The following is a 23,107-nucleotide window of genomic DNA, read 5'->3' on the forward strand; positions in this document are numbered from 1 at the left end:
GTTTCTCTTCCTGATACTGCTTATTTGTTCTGTCTGGCTTGGTCCAAACCCCAAGGCGCGGATGAGCTCCCCTGGGGCCGGACTGCTCAGGACTCTCCCCGCCGTAGCTGCAGCCCAGCTGAGATTCTAGGATTTGAGGGAGTAACCTGTTGCTGCGTAACAACCGATGGGAAAAGCTCATGCTCAAAACCGTCATAAACACAAATTATCTCAGTTTTTTCTGGGAGCAACCTAGCTAGTGGTCCTGAGTCAGCACCTTTCACGAGTCAGGAAGCCAGCGGGTGCGGCTTGAGTCCGTGTTGGACGCTCTGGCCCCCAGGAGACCCCCCACAGCTGGGCCAGCGGGTGCGGGCGGTGGGCAGGGGGCTCAGCTCTGCCGCCCGGGGCCTCTGCATGGGCCAGCTTGAGTGTCCTGATGGCGTGACGTCTGGCTTCCTCCAGAGCAAGTGACAGTAGACGCAGCAAGCAGAAGGGGCTTGGAAGTCACACGCCGTCCCGTCCATCTGCCTCTGCTGGTGGCGCGGACCAGTGGGGCTGTGCTGTGGGAAGGGACCTGGCACGCTACGAATTCTAGGAGGTGGGGCTCGTCAGGGGCCCTGGAGAGGGCGCGCCCAGGCCTGAGAGGCTGGCAGTCTCCTTGACTCGCTGACACAGAGCCGAAATCACTTCGCCATTCTGGTGCGTTCAACAATCACGTTCACACACATTCTCCGTGTCGGGAGACGTGGTAGTTCCTGGGGACATCAAGACCCAGCCAACTCGCCGACTGGCGGGGAAGGCGATGCTCAGGCTGGACAGTGTTGTGTGTCCCAGGGCGGGGATGCTTGCCGGAGCAGGCGATGGGAAGGCGTCGGGGGAGTCAGAGCAGGCTGCCTAGCACAGGGAAGGCCCGCTAGGTCCTGAGGGAGGAAGAGGAAGTCTGCAGGCAGAGGGAGGGACAGAGGATAGAGGACTAGCATTCCAGGGGGGCAGGCCCTGTGACCAGTGCAGAGCCCAAGCCGCCTGGGGTGGGGGTTCTGGGGGGCTCAGCATGGTCCGCTGAGCATGTCACTTCTCCCCTGTGCTCTGATTTTAGAACCTCCCAGAACCGGTGGAAAGTTCCGCATCCTCTGTATGTACTGTTCGGCAGGCAGAGGCCCAGGTTGCACTTGTCTGTTATTGCAACAAAGAAGCCTGTTGGAAAGTGCGGGCGATTAAGCCCAGAGGAGCTGGCTGTGAGTTAGAACGGCAGAGAATGACAGAAATAGTTTCCATCCGTGGAAAAGACTGCCTCATGCTCCTTGCCTGGAGGCAAACATGATTTCGGTGTTTCGGGGGCTCTTCTCCAGTTGCTCCGATAGGGTGTGCGGGGGTGTGTATCTGCACGCCCGTGTGCCTTTCCTTTGTTTTGGAAAAGGGCGCAGCCCCCTGGGATGAGCGCGCACGCAGGGGTCCGCAGGAGCACGCCCAGACCCCGAGAGCTTCAAGCCTGTGCTGAGTTTCCACCCACATCGCTGCCCCCTAAAATGCATCAGACCTTTGATGGTCGGAAAAGTGAGGCGCCAGCTGTTTGCTTATACGTGTGGTTTGTGAGGTCCGCCCTGTGGTCGGCTTCATTGCCATCTGCCTCGGATTACGTATCCTTTTGGGGCAGAGACTTTGGGCTATACCCCTCCCTCATGTCCTGTCCCTGGAGAGGGACTGCAGGGGAGCGTCTGAGACAGGACAGAGAACAGGGGAGGCAGTGGGGGGCTCCAGCTCCACCCTATGCCTTGCACCCCCGTATCTTCCGAGTTGACGGGCTTGTCACCTGCCCTGCCCGCAGTCCTCCTTGGCATGCTCCGCCCCTCCCCCAGTCATCAGAGATCCCACGTTTCTTGCGCAGTTGGATGGGAAGCTGAGGGCTGAGCTCACACCTGGAAATCACCCAAGATGGAGGCAACACACACAGGCAGGCGCGGGCAGGGTGTGCTGGGGACTGGGGAGGAGTCTGCTTGGGAGAAGACACACAAGGTCAGTGCTTGATGGTTGGCAAAGGGAGGTGATGTCAGAGAACACTCTTCCAGCCCTGGAGCGGTTTCCGGGAGTGGAGGGAGGCCTGGTGCCAACCTCTCAAGTCACGTTCAACCGACAGTAGTGGTTCGAACTGCATGGAGGGGACCTGGAGGAAGAGAGTACATCCAACGGGCCAGCTGGAGGGGTGCATCCTCGTCCCCCATCTCACCCTTAACCCTACCGGGGTGAGGGCCAGGGTCAGATGAAGCCTTTGCGGGGGCTTGTGGTAGATGGAGGACAGGCCCTGCTTTCTTTGCCCACCAAAGGCAGAGGAGGGAAGGGAGAGGTGCAAAGGCAGGGCCTCTGCCCCACGTTGGTGGACCCCAGGTTAGCAAAAACAGAGTCCAGCTCCAATCCGACTCAACTGGGGTAGGACAAACCAAGTTGGGAGCTCCCCTCCCCACCCGGCTGGGGTGTTGCTGCTGACTCTGCTGCCTTCTGCCTGGCTTGCCTTTCCCCCCGTGAGTGGAGGAGGACTGGCCTCAGACACCTTTATGCCCGAAGTCCTGACTCTTCTGGGGCTGGAGGTGCCTTGTTCTGGGTGGCCGGGCCTGGTGTTGGAAACTGAGATCCTGGCCTCCAGGCATAGAATTTCTCTAAGTAGGTGTGGTTTGAGAGCAAAGGCTTGTGGCCCAGATATCCAGACACACAGGTCACTTTTCTCTTTGCTGAGCATTTACATCTGATGTCTTAGAATGTCTACAGTTGTATTCCAATTTTGGTCTCTGCAGATAGGACTTGGAAGGTATATATTCCTAATTGCACATTTTTTTCCTGGGCCCAGGTAATATCTCTTTTTTCAAAAATAGACTTTTAAGTACAGATTTAGGTTCACAACTCAATTGGGTGGGAAGTGTGAATTTCCCATTACTCTCTGCTTCCATACACCCACATGTCCCTACCAGCAACCTCCCCGACCAGAGCGGGACAGTGGTCAGTGAACCTACCTTGTCCCATCACCCACAGTCCACAGCTGACATTAAGCTCACTCCTGGTGCTGCACATTCTATCAGTTTGGACAAATAACCAATGACATGTCTCTAGCCTTATAGTATCACACACTGCCCTAAAAACCCTGTCCCCAAACCCCGCCCCCCGGCAACCACTGATGGCTACTATCTCTGTAGTTGTACCTTTTTCAGAATGTCATGAAGTTGGAATCCTAGAGTGTGGAGCCTCTTTAGACTGGCTTCTTTCCCTTGGTAACATGCATTTAAGATCCCTCCATGTCTTTATGGGGCTTGATAGCTCATCTCTTTTTAGTGCTGGAATATCTTATTTAGGCCTAAATGCACCATAGTTTACTTATTCATCACCAAGAAAAGCATCTTGGCTGTTCCAAAGTTTTGGCAATTATGAATAAAGCTGCTATAAGCATCCATGTGCAAGTTTCTGTGTGAACATAAGTCTCCAGCGCCTTTGGGTAAACACCAGAACATGACTGCGGGGCCATATGGTGGGTTGTATTTTGTAGTTTAGTAAGAGCCAAAGGGTCTTCCAAATAGCCCCATCATTTTGCGTTCCCGGTCACACAGAATGAGTGTCTGGGGTTGCCCAGCGGCCTGGGTCTCACCATTCCAACATGCTGGAGTGGAATCTTGTTTGAATGTGTGCTTGCCTGATGCTGCACGATGTGGAGTATCTTTTCTTGTGCCCATCCCCTTCACTTCTTCAGTGAAGTGTCTAACTGGTTTGTTCATTTTCTTTTTGTAAAGTTTGAAGTTTTTGTGGTGGTTGTTGGTTTGGTGTATTTTGGCTAATACTCCTTTATCAGATGGGTCTTTCGAAAATATTTTCTCCTAGTCTTTAGAGTCTTCTAGTTCCCTTGAGGCAATTTCTTTTTTCTATTTTCTTGATTTTCCAAAGTGAGAATCCATACCAGTTTCCCTGAACAAAGTCCTGATCAGGACAGACTTGAGCAAAGCTTAACTCGAGATCCATAGATAGGTTCAGGGAATATCCCTGAAACCTCCTAATTTGTGTGGATGTGTATATATATACATATATTTTTTGGGGGAAGAGGGCCCATAGTTTGTACTGGAGTCTCAAAATACTCAAGATCTAAGATCACGTATCTGAGGGGACCTGAGGAACCACTTACATCTGAGACATCCTCAGACTTGCAGTTGGTTCTGGAGTTGTTTAAATACGCAGGCAACAATCAAAATTCCTTTGGATCTTGGAGATTCTCGAGTCCTCTGAAGTGAGGGAGATTTTCTTTGATAGGACACTTCCCTCAGGGGAATCAGGCTCAATGGACAAAGAGACGCTTACTCTTTCATAGGCATTCTTGAATGCTGCTTGAGAAAAGCCCAAGGAGACGGAGATATCATGTACCTTGAATCCCTTGGACTTCTGAGCACAATGAAGGCCACTTTCATCTTTAAGGACAGGAAGGAATTTTAACGAGTACGATGAAGACAAACTGTAAGATGTCTGCTTTGCCTGCATCTCAGTTACCAAGATTGACAGATGGAAGCCTTCCTCAACTAGGCATTTGCCGATGTTTGCAAAATTAATTTAGTAATATTACAGTTAGTTATATATATATACTGAATAACCAAGTACTGTGGTAGATCTGCATACTGAGAAAAGCATAAACAGAAAGTAGACCCAGCTGCACAGAAGTGACTGGTCACCTGGATCAGTCGAGGAAATGTCTGTCTCAACAGATTCAAGGGTGACTGAAACGATACTGGCTTCCCGCTGACTGCCCGAGTTAATTCGGGTGGATGCCTTAGCTTCCCTGTACCACCCTGTGTGCACACATCCCGAGTTTAAAAAGACCTTCCCAAGCAGAGACTACTTTGCTCAAAATATATAAGCACACTCACTTAAAGAAGTTGGAAAAGAAAAGAAAAATCAGACTTATTTCAAGAGAGTCTGAGTAGTTTTAAGGCAAACTGAAAAGTTAGTAGATAGAAACCGATACTGTGTATCATGTACATAATGGCTATTGGCTGGATCCGTGATTACAAAGTGCTGCCCCAAGGAGTTCGCTGTATGAGAGTTACTAAGAGGGAGGGTTTACAGTGTTCACAAATACAAATGATCAGCCCTCCCTCCTACCACCTTCTCCCCGGATCCTGAATCAGTGAAATGGGTATTTGCAGGAAGAATTAGGGGTAGGCCCACGTACTTTTTTTTTTTTTTTTTTTTTAAAGCACCCCTGGTGATTCTGATGCCGGTACTGGTTTGGAAACTACTAGCTGGATCATCAAATGCTCTCAAATATAGATGCAATTTATGAAGTGTTCATTCCATGTAATTTTTCAGTTTCCATGTAATTATTTTCTCCCTTGTATGAACCAAAGGAAAATAGAGCTTTTGATAACAACAAAAAAAAATCATTCCACTAATAGCATTTAAACTTGTTTCTGAAACTTCAGAAGCTGATCAAGGTAATTTTGGAAGGAATAGTCTATATAACATCTCTAGAAATGATCAGAAATCTTGCTTTCTGACTTTTCAGATCACAATGGTTGGTGTAACCTATACTTTTGACTTTGCATTTCCAAACTTAGAAACCTGAGATACTTAAATTAAAATCTGAAATTCATCAGGATGCTTTGCTATTAGCTTTACTATTATATCTAGAATGTGGCTACATGTTCAGCGGTCTTCAATCCAATAGCTATTTCTGAGTATACTGTATTCTAAATGGTGTTAAGAAATTTACAAAACTTTGTCCTTATAATTACAGTCTTTCCCTTACCATCAATGAATTTCAAGGATTTATGATTTTTAAAAACTTTTTTGAGGCTTGCCATTACCTCCTCTACTGAACTAGCACATCCTGGCAAATGTCCCCCAATATCCACCAGCCAAGAAAACTTTAAGGTGATTATGTGTGTGTGTTTTTTTTTTAATTGTATAATTCATTTATACAGAGAAATCATTTGGATTATCTATTTACAGTCTTTTTCAATTTTCATTCCCACTGGCCAGATAGAGTTCACATAATAGTCAACACTTACTTGAGTGGATCACCAATACAGATCTGCCATGACACAAGGGCTTTAGTCTTCCTTCCTTAAATACTGTGCCTCATTTGAACAGAAACATTTTACAGGAAAAGATTCATTAGTCTTTTTTCCCCTCTTGTGAATAAATCCACCCAAACTGATCTAACATGGTCAAATTTTCAACACATTTCATTGTTTCCTTTCAAATCCATAAACCAAGGCAAATAAAAGTCACTTCCCCCAAGCCTTCTACGACTTACTACACACCCTCAAGTTTAGCTTTTACTATCTCCTTTCATGTTCTGGTGCAACCAGACATTTTTACTTTAAGACAAAACTACTCACTCTCTTAGGCCCTCTTTTTGTGTGTACAGTTTTTCTAAACTTACTATCAGTCAACTGCCTTCCCTCTGGTTTTTCAGACAACACTAAAACTTTCAACAAAAACCTTACGGTGTTTTTCTTTCAGTAGTCCCGAATACGTGGAGTCATTTCCCGTGCATTCACCACTCTGACGTGCTACACTTTAAAAATTGTAATGTTCTTAATTGGCTCAAAAACAGTATGGCTTGGTTTCACTTGGTAAAGTTAATATGATTTTAAAAAAAAGATATATATATATATATATACACACACATACATACACACACATTTTTAATCAAAGAAGAAAAATAAAGACATGCCAATTTGAAAAGGCAAAGGCATCAAAGTAAAAAAATAAAAGCAGACACTAAAAACTACTTTACAGATTAAAAAAATTAAATAATTGGCAGGTTAAATGGATGAAAAATGAGGAATGTGCAGTGAAAAACAAATATAAGGCATTCCAGTTGATAAAATGGAAAACTTGATGAGTTTTATGCTTTGTTCTCCAAGGACTTTACGTTTCAGTGTAAGTTCTGAAATATCATAAACATATACTGCAGGAAGATTTTAGATGCCAATGCTACAATTTCAAATTCTGCAAACAAAGTTTATCAGAGAAACACTGGTAAAATCCCAGTATTTGCAAAACTTTGGTTTTTGGCAAATATTGCAAATATCACAATTGGCTGGTATTAAAAAATCATGATGAATGCAGGATAAGGAGAAAATCCATTTCATAAATATTTCATTTGATTAAAAATATCAGGTTTGCATATTCTAAATAATCTGGGGAAAACATCTTTAAAAAAAAGGCTACAGTTTAATAGCAATCTGCACGTATCTTTAGCTGCCATTAAAAAAAGAAAAAAAAAAAAAAAAAAAAAAAAAAGGAACGACCACCCAAACCAACCAAAAACATGACAAATGTTAAGACTGGTATTAAGCAGTCCTGCAGTGCTCACATTCCAAGAAAAAACAAACTGTACACATTTATAAATAAACAGTCTCTCCACCGGTTAATACCTAGAACTTCCTTTACACCAGGGTCTCTTTCCGTTTGCCACTGAACTGGGCTCTGTCTCTCGCCTTTCGGAAGCCAGGCTGTGTTTGGTGAACTTTCGCACTCTTCAAGTCCTCTGCTGTGTGCACCGGGCAGCCGCTCTCTGAAGCGTCTCCAGCGACTTGGACCTGAGTCACACTAGATGCCGTGGACGCCCTTCTCTGAGCTCGGACGTTCCCAGCAGAGGGGCTGTTCTCCTCGCCCTCCTCGTGGAGCTCCGGCAAGCCCTGCGGCTCGGCTGGGCCAGCAGCCTGCTGGAAAGGAGCAATGGCGGCGCGGATGCAGTTGAACCACTGCTGCTTGTGGAACACGTCATTGGCTTGCAGAGTGTGTGACTGGCCCGGAGAGGGGTCTTGGAAGCGAACTCTAAAGATATTTTTAGCTAGAAGAATAAAAAATGTAAAAAAGACTTTTTGAAACGTTTATTGAAAAATAAATTCAGCCTACAGTCTTAATACGGGTGGTGGTGTTCCTATCCGAGGCCCGCCTGTCAGGCAGACACACTCAGTGAAGCCCACCAGTCACTGATGCGATGCGCCTGCGGGGGTCAGAGCAGCAAAGCACCTGACAAGTGTTTCAGGGGTGGAACAGGTAGGTGCAGGACAATGAAATCCATTTCATTAACAACTTTTTGTGTAAGGACAGAATTCTCGAAGATTAAAGCTAAATTCATTTACATTCTGAGTTTCTGTTTATGTAAACTACCTTAAAGCTTGTATTTTTACCTTTATCTGAATTGCTGAAAGCCCCTCGAAAGGACCCTCCCATCCTCACATCTCCATCCTGCAGGTCTTCCAGGACCAGCTCTTGGACAGGGATTGGCTGCCGATAAACCTGGTAGGAGTGACGCTCATTTCGTGTAACAGGCCGAGTCAAAACCAAGATGTCTTGAAACAGGAATATGTAAAGTTTCTAGAGAAACAAGAAACAAATACATCCTAAATGTGAAACCTGGTGATTTTAAGTGAGTGAAATCCATCCTTACAAATGGCCTCATAAAGACCGTGATTTCAAGGCTACACATCTTCTACTTGGAGAACTTTTCTGATCTCAGATGATATAAAACTCTTTTCTGAGTATGTAACAGTAGATTAAGGAGCAGCTGAGTAAACTCCATGCACCACAAAGACCTACCAGTATTGTATACCAGTTTTCTAACAAAATAAGGATTAAAAAAATGCAAGCTGTAAATGTTAATGGTTCTTTTTGTCCCACACAAATGTAAGCTTTATAGAACAATTAGGCTTCATGATAGAAATCAGAGATGTCAGGCTTCAACTTTTTCCGAAAAGAACCTCAGCTTATAAATTGGGTTTCTAGGGGAAACAGGTGATGGGGATGAAGGAGAGCATTTGTGATGAGCACTGGAGATGTATGGAATTGCTGAATCACTATATTGTACACGTGAATTTAGTACCACCCTGTACGTTAACAAACTGGAATTAAAATAAAAACTTAAAAAAAAAAAAAAACAAACCCAAACCCAAATAACTGGGCTTCTTTCTGAAAAGCACCTAATGAAAAAAAAAAAAATACCATTCCATTGGGGCTCCTGGGCGGCTCAGTCGGTTAAGTGTCTGACTCTTGGTTTTGGCTCAGGTCGTGATCTCAGGGTCATGAGATCAAGTCCCATGTCAAGGCTCCACGCAGGGCATGGAATCTGCTTGGGATTCTCTCTCCCTCTCTCTCTGGCCCTCCCCCAGCTCAGGTGCTCTCTGTCTCAAATAAATGAATATATCTTAAAAAAAAAATTCCATGCTTATTACATTTTATTCTAGCAGGTACTTTTATAATTAATATTTAAAAAATTACACAGACCTGTAATGTACCCCTGGGGATAAAAATACATTATATGTTTATAAAAAAAATAAAAAAATACTTAAAAAATTAGTTTGCTTTCATTCAATCTACTGTAGAAATTTGTTTAGTAGTGTAAAAGCTACTTCCATCACTACATACTCTTTGAAAAATTTTCTGAAGGATATGCTTTTTTATTATAAAACTAGTAATTTATTTAGAAAGGAACTCCTAGCCAAACAAGTTGATTTATGTTTCAAAACTAAAAAATAAAGTATAAACTGCTCTCCACCAAGACATTTAAGTCATTCTGTCACAAAAGAAACTGAAGTTTGCTTTATGAAAGCTGTTAACATAAAATAAAAACCAAACAAGGTAGAAGGATGAAAGGAATAGCTTCAGATTAGCGAGTATGAAAATATGCTCACGTGTCCACTTTTATTCTTTAGCTCCCCGTGGCAGAGTAATACTTTGCTTGCTTCAATTCTAGGATCCTTCTGCTTTTCATCTAGATACTCCAGCTTGTCAATATAATACTGGCATTCTGATTCACCTTTCTTCAAGTTGATATCAGAGAGAACTCCTTGTATTATCAATATCTAAAAATCACCAAGAAATCAATGAAGCATTTTCAGCATATTAACTTTACTCTGTTTCCCTGCAGGGCTAAAACATTCTATTAAAATGACTTAAAAGCTGAAAAAGAAATCTGATAGTTCAGTCAGTCCCTTCATTTTACAGATAAAAAAACAGCCTCAGCTAAATTAGGTGATTTGCCCAAAGTTACACAGCTAGTTAGTGGAAGAGAGCAGATATTAGCATCTAGTCTTTTGATTAAAATGTAAGTATACAGTGCGTTCGGTCTCTTTATTGCTTAGTGCATTACCGTACTGGGTACTTAAAAAAACAACAGAACGTTTTATCATGCTGCCCAATGCCTAAGATTTGACAGTATCACTGTATACCTTTCTAAGGCCAGCTAATATATAAACTTGAAAAACATATGAATCATTTACTGAACTTACAGCTTCCTCCAGAGGTTGAACATCAGGGTGGTCTTTTGGAGTGTGTCTAAGAATTTCTTTTAACAGTAAAGGGTATTTGACCAAACGACTTCGAGGAATATCTAGGAAGCTCCAAAGATCGAGTTTTCGGCTGAAAGGAGACTCAAGACATCGCTGGAGGAAGTCTTGGACTCGTGGATCTTGTTTCTTCTGATCAAGAAGAGCTTTGGCTGCCAGCTGGTTACTACAGTAGCCTTTGTAAGCATTCAAGCCTGGCAACTGAAGAAGACCAAGAGAAAACATGGCATGATACATGTTTCTGTGAAAACAAACACAGAATTTACAGCTAATTCTTAAAGTTTAAATAAGCTGCGAAAATTTCCCTACAGGTGATAATGGGGTAGGGTACTGTTCTGAGCCAACATCAGAATGTCCTTTTCTAATTTCCCTATAATTTGACTAAATCCAACCGAAGACTCATGACTTCTACTTTCTCTCAGCCTCAGTTGATGCTAGTCTTCTCTATTCTCAGGGCACCTGAGTTCCTCTACCATGGGCATCAACACCCTTGAGACTGTGTATGTACTCGACTACCCTTTCTCTAGATTATAAATGTAGAGACGGTCTGTCATCTCTGAATCCCCAGTGGTCCCTCCTAGAATAGCACCTAGCATCTAGTTAACCTCCATTACAGAACAAAACTAAACAGGGAAAATTTGGAGGGACTTAATAATGAAAGTTATTTCATTTGATTCTATAAATACCAAAATATTTGGGTACCTTTTAAGCTTAATGATGATACAAGTTTCCGTACTGTGTGTTCAGTTAAACCTCATTTGAAATTATTTAAATCAGAGTACATTTAAATATTTGTTTTCCTTATTTGGTTTATAGATTCTTGAGTTTTCCTTTTGCCCCTTTTCCTTAGGAAAAGAACTAAGCTGTTCGCAAATTCTAAATCCTATTGATGAAGAATTGGGCTTTCTATGATGTAATAACAGATGTGAGCTATCTATGGCTGGTAGAAACAGAAATGCACTTTTGCAGAGTGTTTAAGCCTGGTTGCTATAAAATGGAACAGAAACAGATATCCTTGTTAGTCTCTATTAATGGTTAAAGTTCTTCTCAGGAAGTCTTTCATATTATAACTGTTTATTATCTTTCTCTTTATAGCATCATTGTTTTCCTTTTTGTAGAGTGGAAATTGGAGTAGCTACTAAATATATTAAGGGTAATCCTCCAGAAATGGACTGGGAGACATTTTAGTCACAACAACTTACATTGGGTTTTTGAAGTTGTTAACAAAGCATAATTGATGTTTTTAAATCAAACAAACTGAGTATAACTACTACAATTTGTATCTTGAAACTTACATTTTGGCATTTGAATAAAACAAAAGTACTAAATGAAAAAAAAAATGTTAATGGAACAAAACAGATAACATGGGAATTGTGTCCATAGAGGAACATATTTTTAAAACAAATAAAGTCGTATCATTCATAAAGTAAGTAAACACCATAACTTCTTACAGTGTTTACTTGGCATATATGTAAAAAACTATTTTGTGTAAGCAACTCACTACATACCCAGTTCACAAGAATGTGACCGATTTGCTCTACTGTTCCACCAGGTTTGGTCGCTTCTCCTATTCTTGCCAGTAAGTCTAAAATGCAAAAAGGACAAAAATACCAGTAACAAATTTATTTAATAATTTATTTATTATTTATTTATTTAAGAAAATAATACAGCACTAAATTAGAAGTTTAGATTCAAAACAGCTTGTGTTGGGGCACCTGGGTGGCTCAGCTGGTTAAGCATTTGGCTCTCGATTTCAGATCACGTCATGATCTCAGGATCATGAGAAAAAGCCCCATGTCGGGCTCTGTCCTGGGCATGGAACCTGCTTGAGATTCTCTCTCTCCCCTTCCTCTGTCCCTTCCTGCCCCACCCCGTTCGCTCTCTCTAAACAACCACCACCACCACAACAACAACTTTTGTTAATGCTATTCAGATACGAATGAAAATTAAATAGCATCTCTTACCTTCATGGAGAGGTATGTAAGCGTCCAAATCACCAAATATATGGGTGAGTTCCTCTTCTGACATAATAGACAGCTTTAACATAGGGTCATGGTAGGCCTATCAGAAGGGGAGAAGTATGTCACCAAAGAAATCAAGCAAATAAAACATGATGAGAGACCTTCCTTGAACGCAAACATGACTAACTATATAAAAGCTACGCATGGATTCTATTTGTGATACATAAAAGAAACTACTCAAACACATTCTCTTACTGATATTCATATTTGAAGAGATCTGAAGCCATATAAGAAGTTTATAATTTGTGAAATATAATTTTTTACAACTAGGGCATGTGACAAAAAGTTATTTACTGACCTTTCTTGCAAGTTTGAGATCCTCAATTAAATCCTGTTCACCTCGGGACATTTCATATATCGCCTAAAGAGGAAAAAAAATCCAGCAAACATTATAGGTCACTCCTTCTTTTGAGAAAGGAAAATTATAGGCAATGGATATTTATCATTATTTAACTGATGTTTTAAAGAGAGCTTTTTAAAGCGACTCCGTGTGAAAACTGTAATTCAGAACGGAATCTCAAATAAGAGGCTGGCATTATGTCTTACAACTTCACTCCATTAGAATTAACTTTAATGACCACCACTCATCAGAGTGCTGCTGCTCAGCGTGGGTGATGGGTCATGACTGAGATATTAAAGCACAGCTGATTTCTGCCTTAAGCATTAGTTTGCTACTCTTCTGACAAAACACATGTTTAAAACACAGGGACGATTTTTTTTTTTAAGTATAAGCCAATAAATACAGCCTTGCTACTGAATGCCAGCTTACCTCTTGACGTTTGATTTCTTTGGTAGTTAAAGACTCTTTCATATTGACGTCTAACATCTCTGACCACAGGACGCTGCTTCTCCTTTTGGCAGGTGTTGGGACTGTTGATCTGCTTGATAACTTCTGGGCAGAAGCTGGGGATCTGTTGTCACCACGAAGGGTAAATGACTTAAAATTAAAAAAAAAAAAAAAAAAAAAAAGAAAAGAGAAAGAGGTGAACAAAAGAGAGAGTTAAAGGATATAATAATTATTCCTTTTTCTTAAAAAAACAGACATTAAAAACAAAGTTCTGAGAATTTCTCAAGCTTCAATCTACCATTCTAAAATATTTATCAGCCAAAATTACATTTCTGGGAATAAAAACTATCTAAGACTGCTTTGTTATAAGATGTAACTTAATATAATGGAGTTATATAAATACCGTTCTGGTAAAAATATTCCTTACTAGCATGTTAAAAAAAAAAACTTTATGTTTAAATATAATAGTTTAAAACTGTTTGTACAACTCAAAGAAAAATACAAATTTGAGGCTTCTGTAAAAAGTCCCCTTACTACATTACTCACCTCCCAGCCCCATCCCTTGCTTACCTGAATTGTTTGACCAAAGCGCCGGACTGCTCCATTTCTTACAGGAGAGATCAAATTTGCCAAGGATGTGACCCGAGCGAGAGGTCGAACTCTTTTATTGCTTGGCTCCTGTAAAAACAAAAACAGATTACACTAAATGTGTGTTTAGGTGTAATGGTTTCAAACAAGTTTGGACAAAGTTGAACACTCTCAAAAACCAATATTTGTACATTATAAAATAGAGAAACATGAAACTCTGAAAATGAATGTTGTCCTTTCTGTTAAAATACTAAAAACACTATTGAGTAACAGTAAACTATTAAAAAAACTAATGGTATGAGAAAGGCCAGCTAAGTATCACTTTGAGAACAGAACAAATATTATCACTACACAAAAGAAAAACTAAAATGAAAACAAAGACACTAGATTCCAGAATTCTATAGAACTTTTTAGTTTAATATACAGAGTCACTTTTAAAAAGTACCTGATTATGAAAAATTTCAAACACACACAAAAGTGAAAAAAAACCAGCATAATGGATCCCAGGTAATTATCACTCAGCTTCAGCAGTTTTTGGTGTGAGAATCTGCTTCATCTATTTGAAAGCAAATCCCAGACATCGTATCATTTCATTCTTAAGTACTTCAGTTAGAGAATAGCTTTTAAATGAACCTATCTGCTGCTGGAACTAGCCAACTCTGAAGGAAGAGCATCCCTGTCACGGGATGTATGCAAGCAGAGGCAGGACAGGGTTAGGAGAGAACTCAGGGTCTGGATCAGACTGACTGGGCCCAAATCCTGGTTCCAGCACTTGCTAGGGAATGTCCTGGGCCTCAGTCTTCTCATATGTGAAATGGGTTAATATTACACCTTCTCTTATATAGTTGTTATGAAGATTAAGTAAGATATGTTTAAGTGGCCTGAACAATGCCTAGAACACATTAAGTTTCTGCTATTACTAACATTCTGAGAAATATTTCCACTTACTACATAACCACTGGGATTTTTGAATAATCAGGTTCTCTTTCAAATATTTCATTTGTTAACTTCAAGAAAAAATACATACAAGCTGAGAAGAAATAGTTATTCTACACATATTGTCTCAAAAATAATACTTTAGTAAACACATCACTTAATCATTCAAGAATCTCAAACTTTACAGACCACATTATTTTAATTTTACTGTGAGGGAACGGAGGCACAGCATTAGGCGACTCCTACAGCTACTGAAACAAAGAACATCAGGTCTGTCCTTTTACATGTCTAAGGAATATGTTTATTTGTATTTGGTGCTTTTGACAACTGCGGCATACTTGACAAAATAATTCTGATGATAATTCTGAAGGATATATAATTAAAAATTAAATAAAGAGAACACGTAAAAATAAAAATTACCATTTAAAAATGACAGATGAAAACTTTTTTTCTAAAAATTCTTTGATATGATTAATGTCATATAAAAAAGGGGTAAGAAAATGGAGTAAAAATAGTCCCCTTAGGATAATTTAAGAATAAAATGGCAGAAAGAGTTAAAAGGTTCTGGAAAGAACCTTCAATAATTGAATCTTCAATGACGCAAGGCCTATTATAACTCCTAAAGGTACACATTCATATCAGAAGGGAATGTGACTTAGTAAGTAAGGAGACCGGGCAGATAAGGCCTTCAAAGACCAGCTCAGGTCTTTGAAGGCCCTAAGAGGTAGAGTTATAGACCAACTCTCTTCCAACAAAGTATTTAACCCCAAAGTAAAACTTTGAATATAAAAGCACTAATGTGCAAATGTTAAATGAACTAAAAAAGAAGCCTTCAAGATATGTAGTAGAATGACACACTGTGTAGCCAAGGACATGTGCGGACGCCTTCACCACACACGTCTGTGCAAGACTGAAGTGACACATGCCCGGGCAGAAGGCCCGGCAGAAGGCCCGGCAGAAGGCATTCCTTTCCATTTAGTAAAGACAGCACAAAGGGTCTTCTGTTTGAGCAGAGATATAATTACCTCCTCACAAAGTAAGATAGGCCAGTGCTAACTAGAAACAAAGCAGTTGTCAGAAAGTTCTGTTCTACTTTTTGGCAACGGGTTAATTCCTCTTCCCTGTTTAAAACGTACCAAATTTGACTTCCTAATACGTCACAAGATCAGTCATTTTAACTTAAAACATCTTTGGAAATGTGCTCTTCCCAGTGAACTTGAAAAGAAAAGTTAGTTTGGATGGGAGGACAAGATTTTTGGGCCTATTTTATTAAGTCAGGTTAATGATAAAAAATTCTTATCTTTATAGGATCAGTTACTGTTCAACTATATTTCCTGGTAACTCAAAATTATGTGGTATTTAAAGTTAAGACTACAGAATTAAGGTTTAATTGAATGTTAATTATTATATAATAATTATAAAAATAATAAAATGTTGAATAATAAAAAGTTAAAAGAAAGTTAAATGTTAAATATATCTAAAACATCTTTCTGAAGTTAATATGCAGTCCGTTTAGGGTGGTGGGATATTTACGGGGAGCACTACTTGGTAGTTAAATATGTTCTACAGTTCTTCAGAAAGCCTTCTATCTCCCATCTTCACAAAGGACACGGCAGTCTTAGTTTATCTGATCTCAACTGTCTTGGTAAGAGTTCCAGGCTAGCTTAGTCCCTAGAGCACAAGACTCTTCAAATGCCTGGTAAGTAAATAAGTGAGTGCAGTACTAAATCAGGAAAAGGGGGGCGGGGTAGCTACCTCTGTACTTTTCACACGTTTTGGGGCATCCAAAAGTAAAGGACCCACTCCCTCCCTAAAAGGACATATGCGATGAATGTTTAGGAGACACAACACAAACTTTTAGAATATATTTTCAAGAGTATGAAAAATTTCAATAACTTAAAAAGTATGATTGAAACGTAAAGCTGAAGATGGTTCACCTGTAACCTTAGGATACGCATACAGTATTTGAGAAAAAATATCACACAGAGGAAACTTCTATAGCAAAGTGACACGGATTAGGCAGTCACCTATTATATTATATAGTCACCTTAAAGGATGGAACAAAAATATCTTTTAAAATACAGGTCAGGATTCCACCTATGTAAGCTATAGCCAAAAGGAGTTTTTCTTTAGAGATCCAGATGAACCGTCCGAATGATCTTGGTTTGGTTATTAAGAACCTGAACATTAGCATTGGTCACAAAAACTATTTCAAAGACAGAATTTTTTGAGAACTGATATTATGCCCACATCTGCCACTCTGCACACACAGGATGCAGGCACAGTGTTTCGAGGTGAGGAAGGCAGAGAGGGGCAGGAGTCTACCTGTTTCACCATCACTCAAAATAAGGCTTACGAGGTTTTGCTGCTGCTGTTATTACCGTTCTGCAGTGCTATTAACAGTGTTACGGTGAATACAAAAAGCTCAAAAAGAGCCAGTGCAGATGGTGAAACTATATACTCTCCTCAAAAGACACTCTGAACATATACGAGAATAAACAAGGAATACCAACGAGATTTCCATACATAAGAACTTTCTCCTATAGCCAATCTTCTACCAGGGCCAAAGTTCACAGAGATGGAAAAATACCCTAATACCTTGAACATAGATTTATGTTGTATATTTTGGCAAGGTTTTAACCAGACTATCTAGTTCAGCCAGGCAATCACATGCATTATTTTAGGGTATCTGTTTTTTTTTTTTTTTAAATAGTTTAATATTCTTTTTTTTTCCATTTTATTTATTTTTTCAGCGTAACAGTATTCATTGTTTTTGCACAACACCCAGTGCTTAGGGTATCTGTTTTTAGACCGACTTTTTAACCAATTTATTTTGCTAATCCAGTTGTAAACAGAACATTGTTAAGATGCATTTTAAGTCTTTTACTAGGATGTAACTTGCACATAAAAATAAAAACATGGAAAACTTGTGAATGCAGTTTTTTTAAAAAATAAAAAGTGTTTTTCTACTAACGTCATGAAAGAGACCAAGTGGGTCTCTTCTATAGTCAATCAAATCAACACTTAAAAAGAAACAAACAACAAAAAAATGGGGCTCAGTCAGTAGAACATGAGACTCTTGACCTTGGGGTTATGAGTTTGAGCCCCACAATGGGCACAGAATTTACTTAAAAAAAAAAAATCATAGTTAAAAACAACAACAAAAAAACAGTATATATCTGGGTTTATTTGTTTGGGTTATTGGATACATAATCCTCTCTCATTGGCAAGAACTTTAAATAAGAAAAAAGAAAAGGAAAAAAATTTATAAAAAGATAAAAGTTAAAATTACATAGGATTTCTTCCCTTTCTACTTAGAAATAGTCAAATTTAGTCATTTATTTAAAGGTTGTTATTGCTAGTACTAAGAACCTAGTAATATTATGGTGTTTTAAATCTTTGGAATAAATATATGTCAGCAACATGGCTGGTGCCCGATACCAACCAAAAAAGACTAGTTCTTCATGGTCCAAAAGATGATCAGTTTCAGTATTTATACTGATGACCATATATGATTTGCCCTACTCAAAGGAAATGCTTACACATTTGAAAAACTGAAACATAAAAGCAAAAACCAAAACCAAACAGGAAAACAAAACAAAACAAAAAACCCAAAGCTAAACTATACCAAATGAAAGCGTAACTCCTAAAGCTGGCAGCGCCGGAACCGCCAGAAGATGTGTGCGCACCACACACGGCTTGTGGAGGTATAGGACAGACTGCACATATTGAAAATGTACCATTAGGTAAGTTGGATACAACCATATCACCACAAAACTATTACCACCATCAAGATATGAAGTATATAGTTAATTGAACACAGGAACACTATTTCTGTCCTCTAGGTGATAATGTAGTATATACACCATAGAGTAAGCAGTAAAAATAAGAGGATCCATATAGTATTAGATCAACTGTCAAAATTAAATAAAATGGCACAAAAATCACTTGACTTATTTTCCTAAGTGTTCATAAATACTTTTAAAAACCATGACTTCAGACAATTAAAGCAGGGAGGGGAGAAGTAACCTAAATAATGGTTTTGATGGTTTAAATATTTTAACGTTTTTTCCTTTCAAAAAAAAGAGTTGCACACATAAACTTATTAGATGTGGAAAGAAAAATAAAAACAAGGACGAGGTCAGATAGCATTTTAGTTTCCATTTGTTCACTAGTGTGAAACTTGCACTGAAGCTTTTCTTATTTTCCTTTTACCCTGTAACACAGTTCCTCAGACTAGGTAATACGAGCGCAAGTTAAAAAGAACAATGTATTAAGCATCAGAAATGTGACCAATTTAACCAAATTCAGCAGCATACACATTTAAAATACTGTCCTTTTGGTTTAAAAGTCTGTGTACACTCAAGCTTTGCTATGTAGAAACCTATCCATACAGTAATCCCTAAACCTCTACCATAGAGCCAGACACATCTCAAACCTGCACTGAAATCAAAGTCCTACATTTTAACACTGAGACCAAAAGTTAAGTTTAAGATCACCCTGTTAAAAAGCTGCAGAAAATCTCCGAAGTATCAGAAAGCCTTCCTTTGGACTCACCTCCTGTTCTCGGAAGGACTGATTATTAACGTCCAGGACTCGGATAGTCCTCTTGATGGGCAGCAGACCTCCAATCTCGTCATGAGCCACCATGCTTCCCTCAGTGCCCCCGCAAACCCTCAGTCGCTGGGAGCTGAGCCCGCCCTACAGCGCGGCACTACCGGCGCACAGGCTTCCCCTCCGGGCCCCCGGCTCCCGGGCAGCCATCCGCCTCCGGCTTTCCCTCGCGCCGCCGCCGCTCTGCAGCAGCGGCGCGATCCACCCAGACTTCGGGGCTCCGGGGGCGGGGCTGCGGGCGGGGCCAGTGCACACGTGACCCGGCGTCACTGACACGGGCCCACCTCTGCCGCTCAGTTTTCTCCTGCAGGGGGCTCTAAGAGATTCCAAGAGATTCGGAATTTCTACAGCAACTCAAGGCTCCAGGAAACCTTAGGTTAATGTAAAGGTTTTCCTGGCTTCCCACGCATTCCGGCAGGGAAACTAATTGCTTATCTAGGTTATCTACTCTAGTCCTCTCCACAGACGGATATTTTTCTCTAAGACCCTATCACCTAGAAAGAAATCCAGTGGCGGAAACTTGACTTCAAGTAGGAACGCTGGAAGTCAGAGTTCAGAAAGTGTGTGTACCAAAGAAAAGCCGGATTATTCAAGGAGCTTTTAGCGCGAGCATATTCCCCACCGCGAGAGCAGCCAGGCCTTTCCTCTGCCCTCGGGACCGGCTGGGTGGGCACCGCGGGGTGCACTTCAGGTCGCCCCATTGGTCAGGCGGCTCTCACAGGGGCTGCGGGGCAGGAACTGCGCTACCTCAGATTCCAACGTCAGCGCTGCTCAGACTCAGGGGCACATACCTTTCCTGTGTGCCTGAGAAGCTTGCTTTCTGTGTAACAGATGTTTTACACCATAAACACAAAAAGGTGATTTCTAATAACGGAATCCTGCTCTATTCTGAAATGACTAATCTTGATAGAGTCCTAAGAGTCAAAAGGCCTTTTTTTTTTGTTTTTAAAGATTTTTATTTATTTGACAGAGATCACAAGTAGGCAGAGAGGCAGGCATAGAGAGAGGAAGGGAAGCAGACTCCCTGCTGAGCAGAGAGCCCAATGCGGGGCTCGATCCCAGGACCCTGAGATCATGACCTGAGCCGAAGGCAGAGGCTTTAACCCACTGAGCCACCCAGGCGCCCCAAAAGGCCTTTTTTTAAAAGGTAACCTGCACTTTACTGGTAGAGAAATGAGGTCCACAGAGGTGAAGTAACTTACCCCAAGTTACGCATTAATGACAGTCTCTGGACTGTCTCTGGACAGTCTCCTCTTCTCTGGAAAAACACACTTACGTTGATTTGATAGGCCTGCTGAGAAGCAGACTTTCTTCCTCAACAGAATGTACTGTATGTATCCTATCTTGGAAGGCAGGATTTTATCTTAACTATACACTACTATGGATGATACAATGCCAGTAATTTGCAAAAAAGTTTGTTCTCAGGATTTACTAGGATCAGAAAAATCGGAGAAATCTATGTAGAAGGCACTATTCTAGATACTGTAGATGATATAAAAATAGATTTCATATTTGCTCCTAAAGTGCTAATAGACCATTATGTAAAAGTAGGCTACACAAAGAGATAACTCAAAACAGACAGCTTTTGAAAATTCCCACGTAAGTTGTACAACTAGCTACCAAGTGCCACAGGAGTTCCGGAGGAGAAGCGCTTCCAGCAGTCTTCTGAGCAGAGATGGGGTTGGGAAACATGCTACAGAAGACATTATAAGATGTTATCTGACTGGTGCTGGAAGGCCATGTTATGTTCTTCATAGGCCCAAGTAAGGGAAAAGTGCAAGGATTTCCCAGAACAGCATGAAGGAGTGAGCTCACAGATTGCAGTCATGGGCTGTGGGTGAAGACAGATGAGCAGAGGATTTTATTGAGCAGGTGAGAGATAACAGAAGTTATGTTATGTGTAGGCTGATCTATCAGATGGTTTGAAAAATGACTGGGAACATAATACAAAAATCAATCAGGTATCAAGAAGTTGCCCTAAGGTAGGGACAGTGGGAAAGGAAGAGGATACATGCAAGGGACCACACACTGAGAAGTCAAAGATGCCTACAATTTTAAAGTTAGGAGGGGAACTATTAACACACATAAAGAAATAAGGAAGAATGAGCTTTGAAAGAAAATTCGGAGTTTCATTTTTAGATCTACTGACGTGGTGGAAGAACATGAAAATGAAAATACTGGGCTAGTACTTGGAGATGCTGGACAAGGACTTGAAAGAGGCCAGAGGGCAGATTTAGACTGGGGAGTCACATACACGGGGAGCAGAGTGGAAGCTAGGAGAAAATGAGATGCTTGGGAGAGAAAATCTGGACAAAAAGAACAAGGGCCTAAAGATGTAACTTTGGAGAGATGCCAAGGGAAAAAAGACTTATGCAAATGGAATAGTCAGCAGAAAAGAAACATAGCAAAATGCCAAAGGAAAAAAAGGTGTTAACTACAGCAAAAAGGTTAAGAAGGGTAGGAAAGATGCATGGACTTAGTGATTACAAGTTTAATGAGGCCCTGGAGTGTGCTAGTTCAGTGGAATAAAGACAGAAGGTATATCAAGGAGGCTGAGGACTGAATAAAGCAGAATAAATAGTGAGCACAGACTATTTAAAATGACAAATAATAATTTATAAAAAACAATTTACTAAGATTTGCAGGACGGTGTAACATCTTATAGGAAGCATCATGCTGCTCTTCTATAAATACCAATGTATTTTGTAGTCAAGATCATCTTGATAATAATTCACCTTTTTGCTCTGAGATATTTAAAAAAATCATGGTGATTGGCTATATCTCATCATCTATCCTTTATTACCTGCCCACGCTTGTCACACACATGTGGATATGTTTGGCTATAAGGCCGGCTGATGGTGTGGAGAAGCCAGTACTATACAGTGGTGAAGTGGAAGGAGCTTAGCGATCATCAGGGCCAGTTCCCTGATTCATAATTTATAGGTAAGAACACCTATAGGACCTATAAGAACACTTATAGGCTCAAGCCCTCAAAAAGAGGCGAGGCTAGAACTCACGAGTCTGGTTCAGTTTCATTGGCTTAAAATGATGTAAGTGAGGCTTATACATGATGGCCACTGAGCTTCATAAGGGAATACAGTCCTTACACTCAGGGAGAGAAGGGAAGAAGCTGCTAGGGTGATCTCATGGGTCTATTACCTGACATCTCTTTCCAGTGTTTTTCTATTTAGTTCTGAAAGAGGTACGGCCAAGATAGTAAGAAGGGATTACTCTCATTTCTCTCCTTTAGCTGAGGAAAATGTAAAAACAGAAAGCCTACAGGAGCCATAGGATTTAATGATGATAGTCACAGGACAAAAATTCCAATTCACCAACCCTAAAATCTTCATTTCATTTTGAATGTTTAGGGTTGTGGTCCAAATATAACTTAGACAATTGTAGACAGCATCTTAAAAAGCAACAACAAACACAGGATGTTCACTGAGCACCTGAGTGATGAGCCTGAGAGGATCCTGGCGCCAACAATGCTCCATAAAATCAGAAAGCTGAACAGGTCCTTTGAGGTCATTAACTTATCCTCCTCTGTTTTCTTAGGAGGAAACTGAAGAACACCAGTGAAAAAAAGAAAAGGAAAATGTGTGTCCTGTCCCTGTGCTAGGAGCTTCATGCATGTTACTTACTTGGTCAGCTTTATGAAGTGTGTGTTATTAGCACCATCTTACAGATGGAGGAAGCTGGGACTCAGACGGGGTAAGAAACAGGTCCAACGCTGCAGAGTTAATCAGTGGCTGAACAGGCTTGAGTCTGGTCTGCCAGCTCCTGTTACAGCACACCTTCCAGGTAAGATGGGAAATGCACCGCCGTCAGCACACTCGGTGCACACTTGGTGCGCAGTC

At 40.8% G+C, this 23,107-nt stretch overlaps 1 protein-coding gene across 1 annotated transcript; it reads right to left on the reverse strand.

Moving 5' to 3' along the window:
- Positions 1-5,878: 5,878 nt before the first annotated feature.
- On the reverse strand, positions 5,879-19,446 carry NET1 (neuroepithelial cell transforming 1). Its single transcript, XM_046010515.1, has 10 exons — positions 19,194-19,446; positions 13,683-13,790; positions 13,095-13,262; positions 12,624-12,686; positions 12,269-12,365; positions 11,813-11,889; positions 10,248-10,505; positions 9,651-9,821; positions 8,151-8,337; positions 5,879-7,807 (listed from the first exon to the last, which is right to left on the reverse strand). The coding sequence occupies exons 1-10, from the start codon at positions 19,284-19,286 to the stop codon at positions 7,401-7,403; spliced, it is 1,629 nt and encodes a 542-aa protein (XP_045866471.1). The 5' UTR covers positions 19,287-19,446; the 3' UTR covers positions 5,879-7,400.
- Between the last annotated feature and the right edge of the window lie 3,661 nt (positions 19,447-23,107).

This window comes from Meles meles, chromosome 7, assembly GCF_922984935.1.
Source record: "Meles meles chromosome 7, mMelMel3.1 paternal haplotype, whole genome shotgun sequence".
Taxonomy (NCBI): Eukaryota; Metazoa; Chordata; class Mammalia; order Carnivora; family Mustelidae; genus Meles; species Meles meles.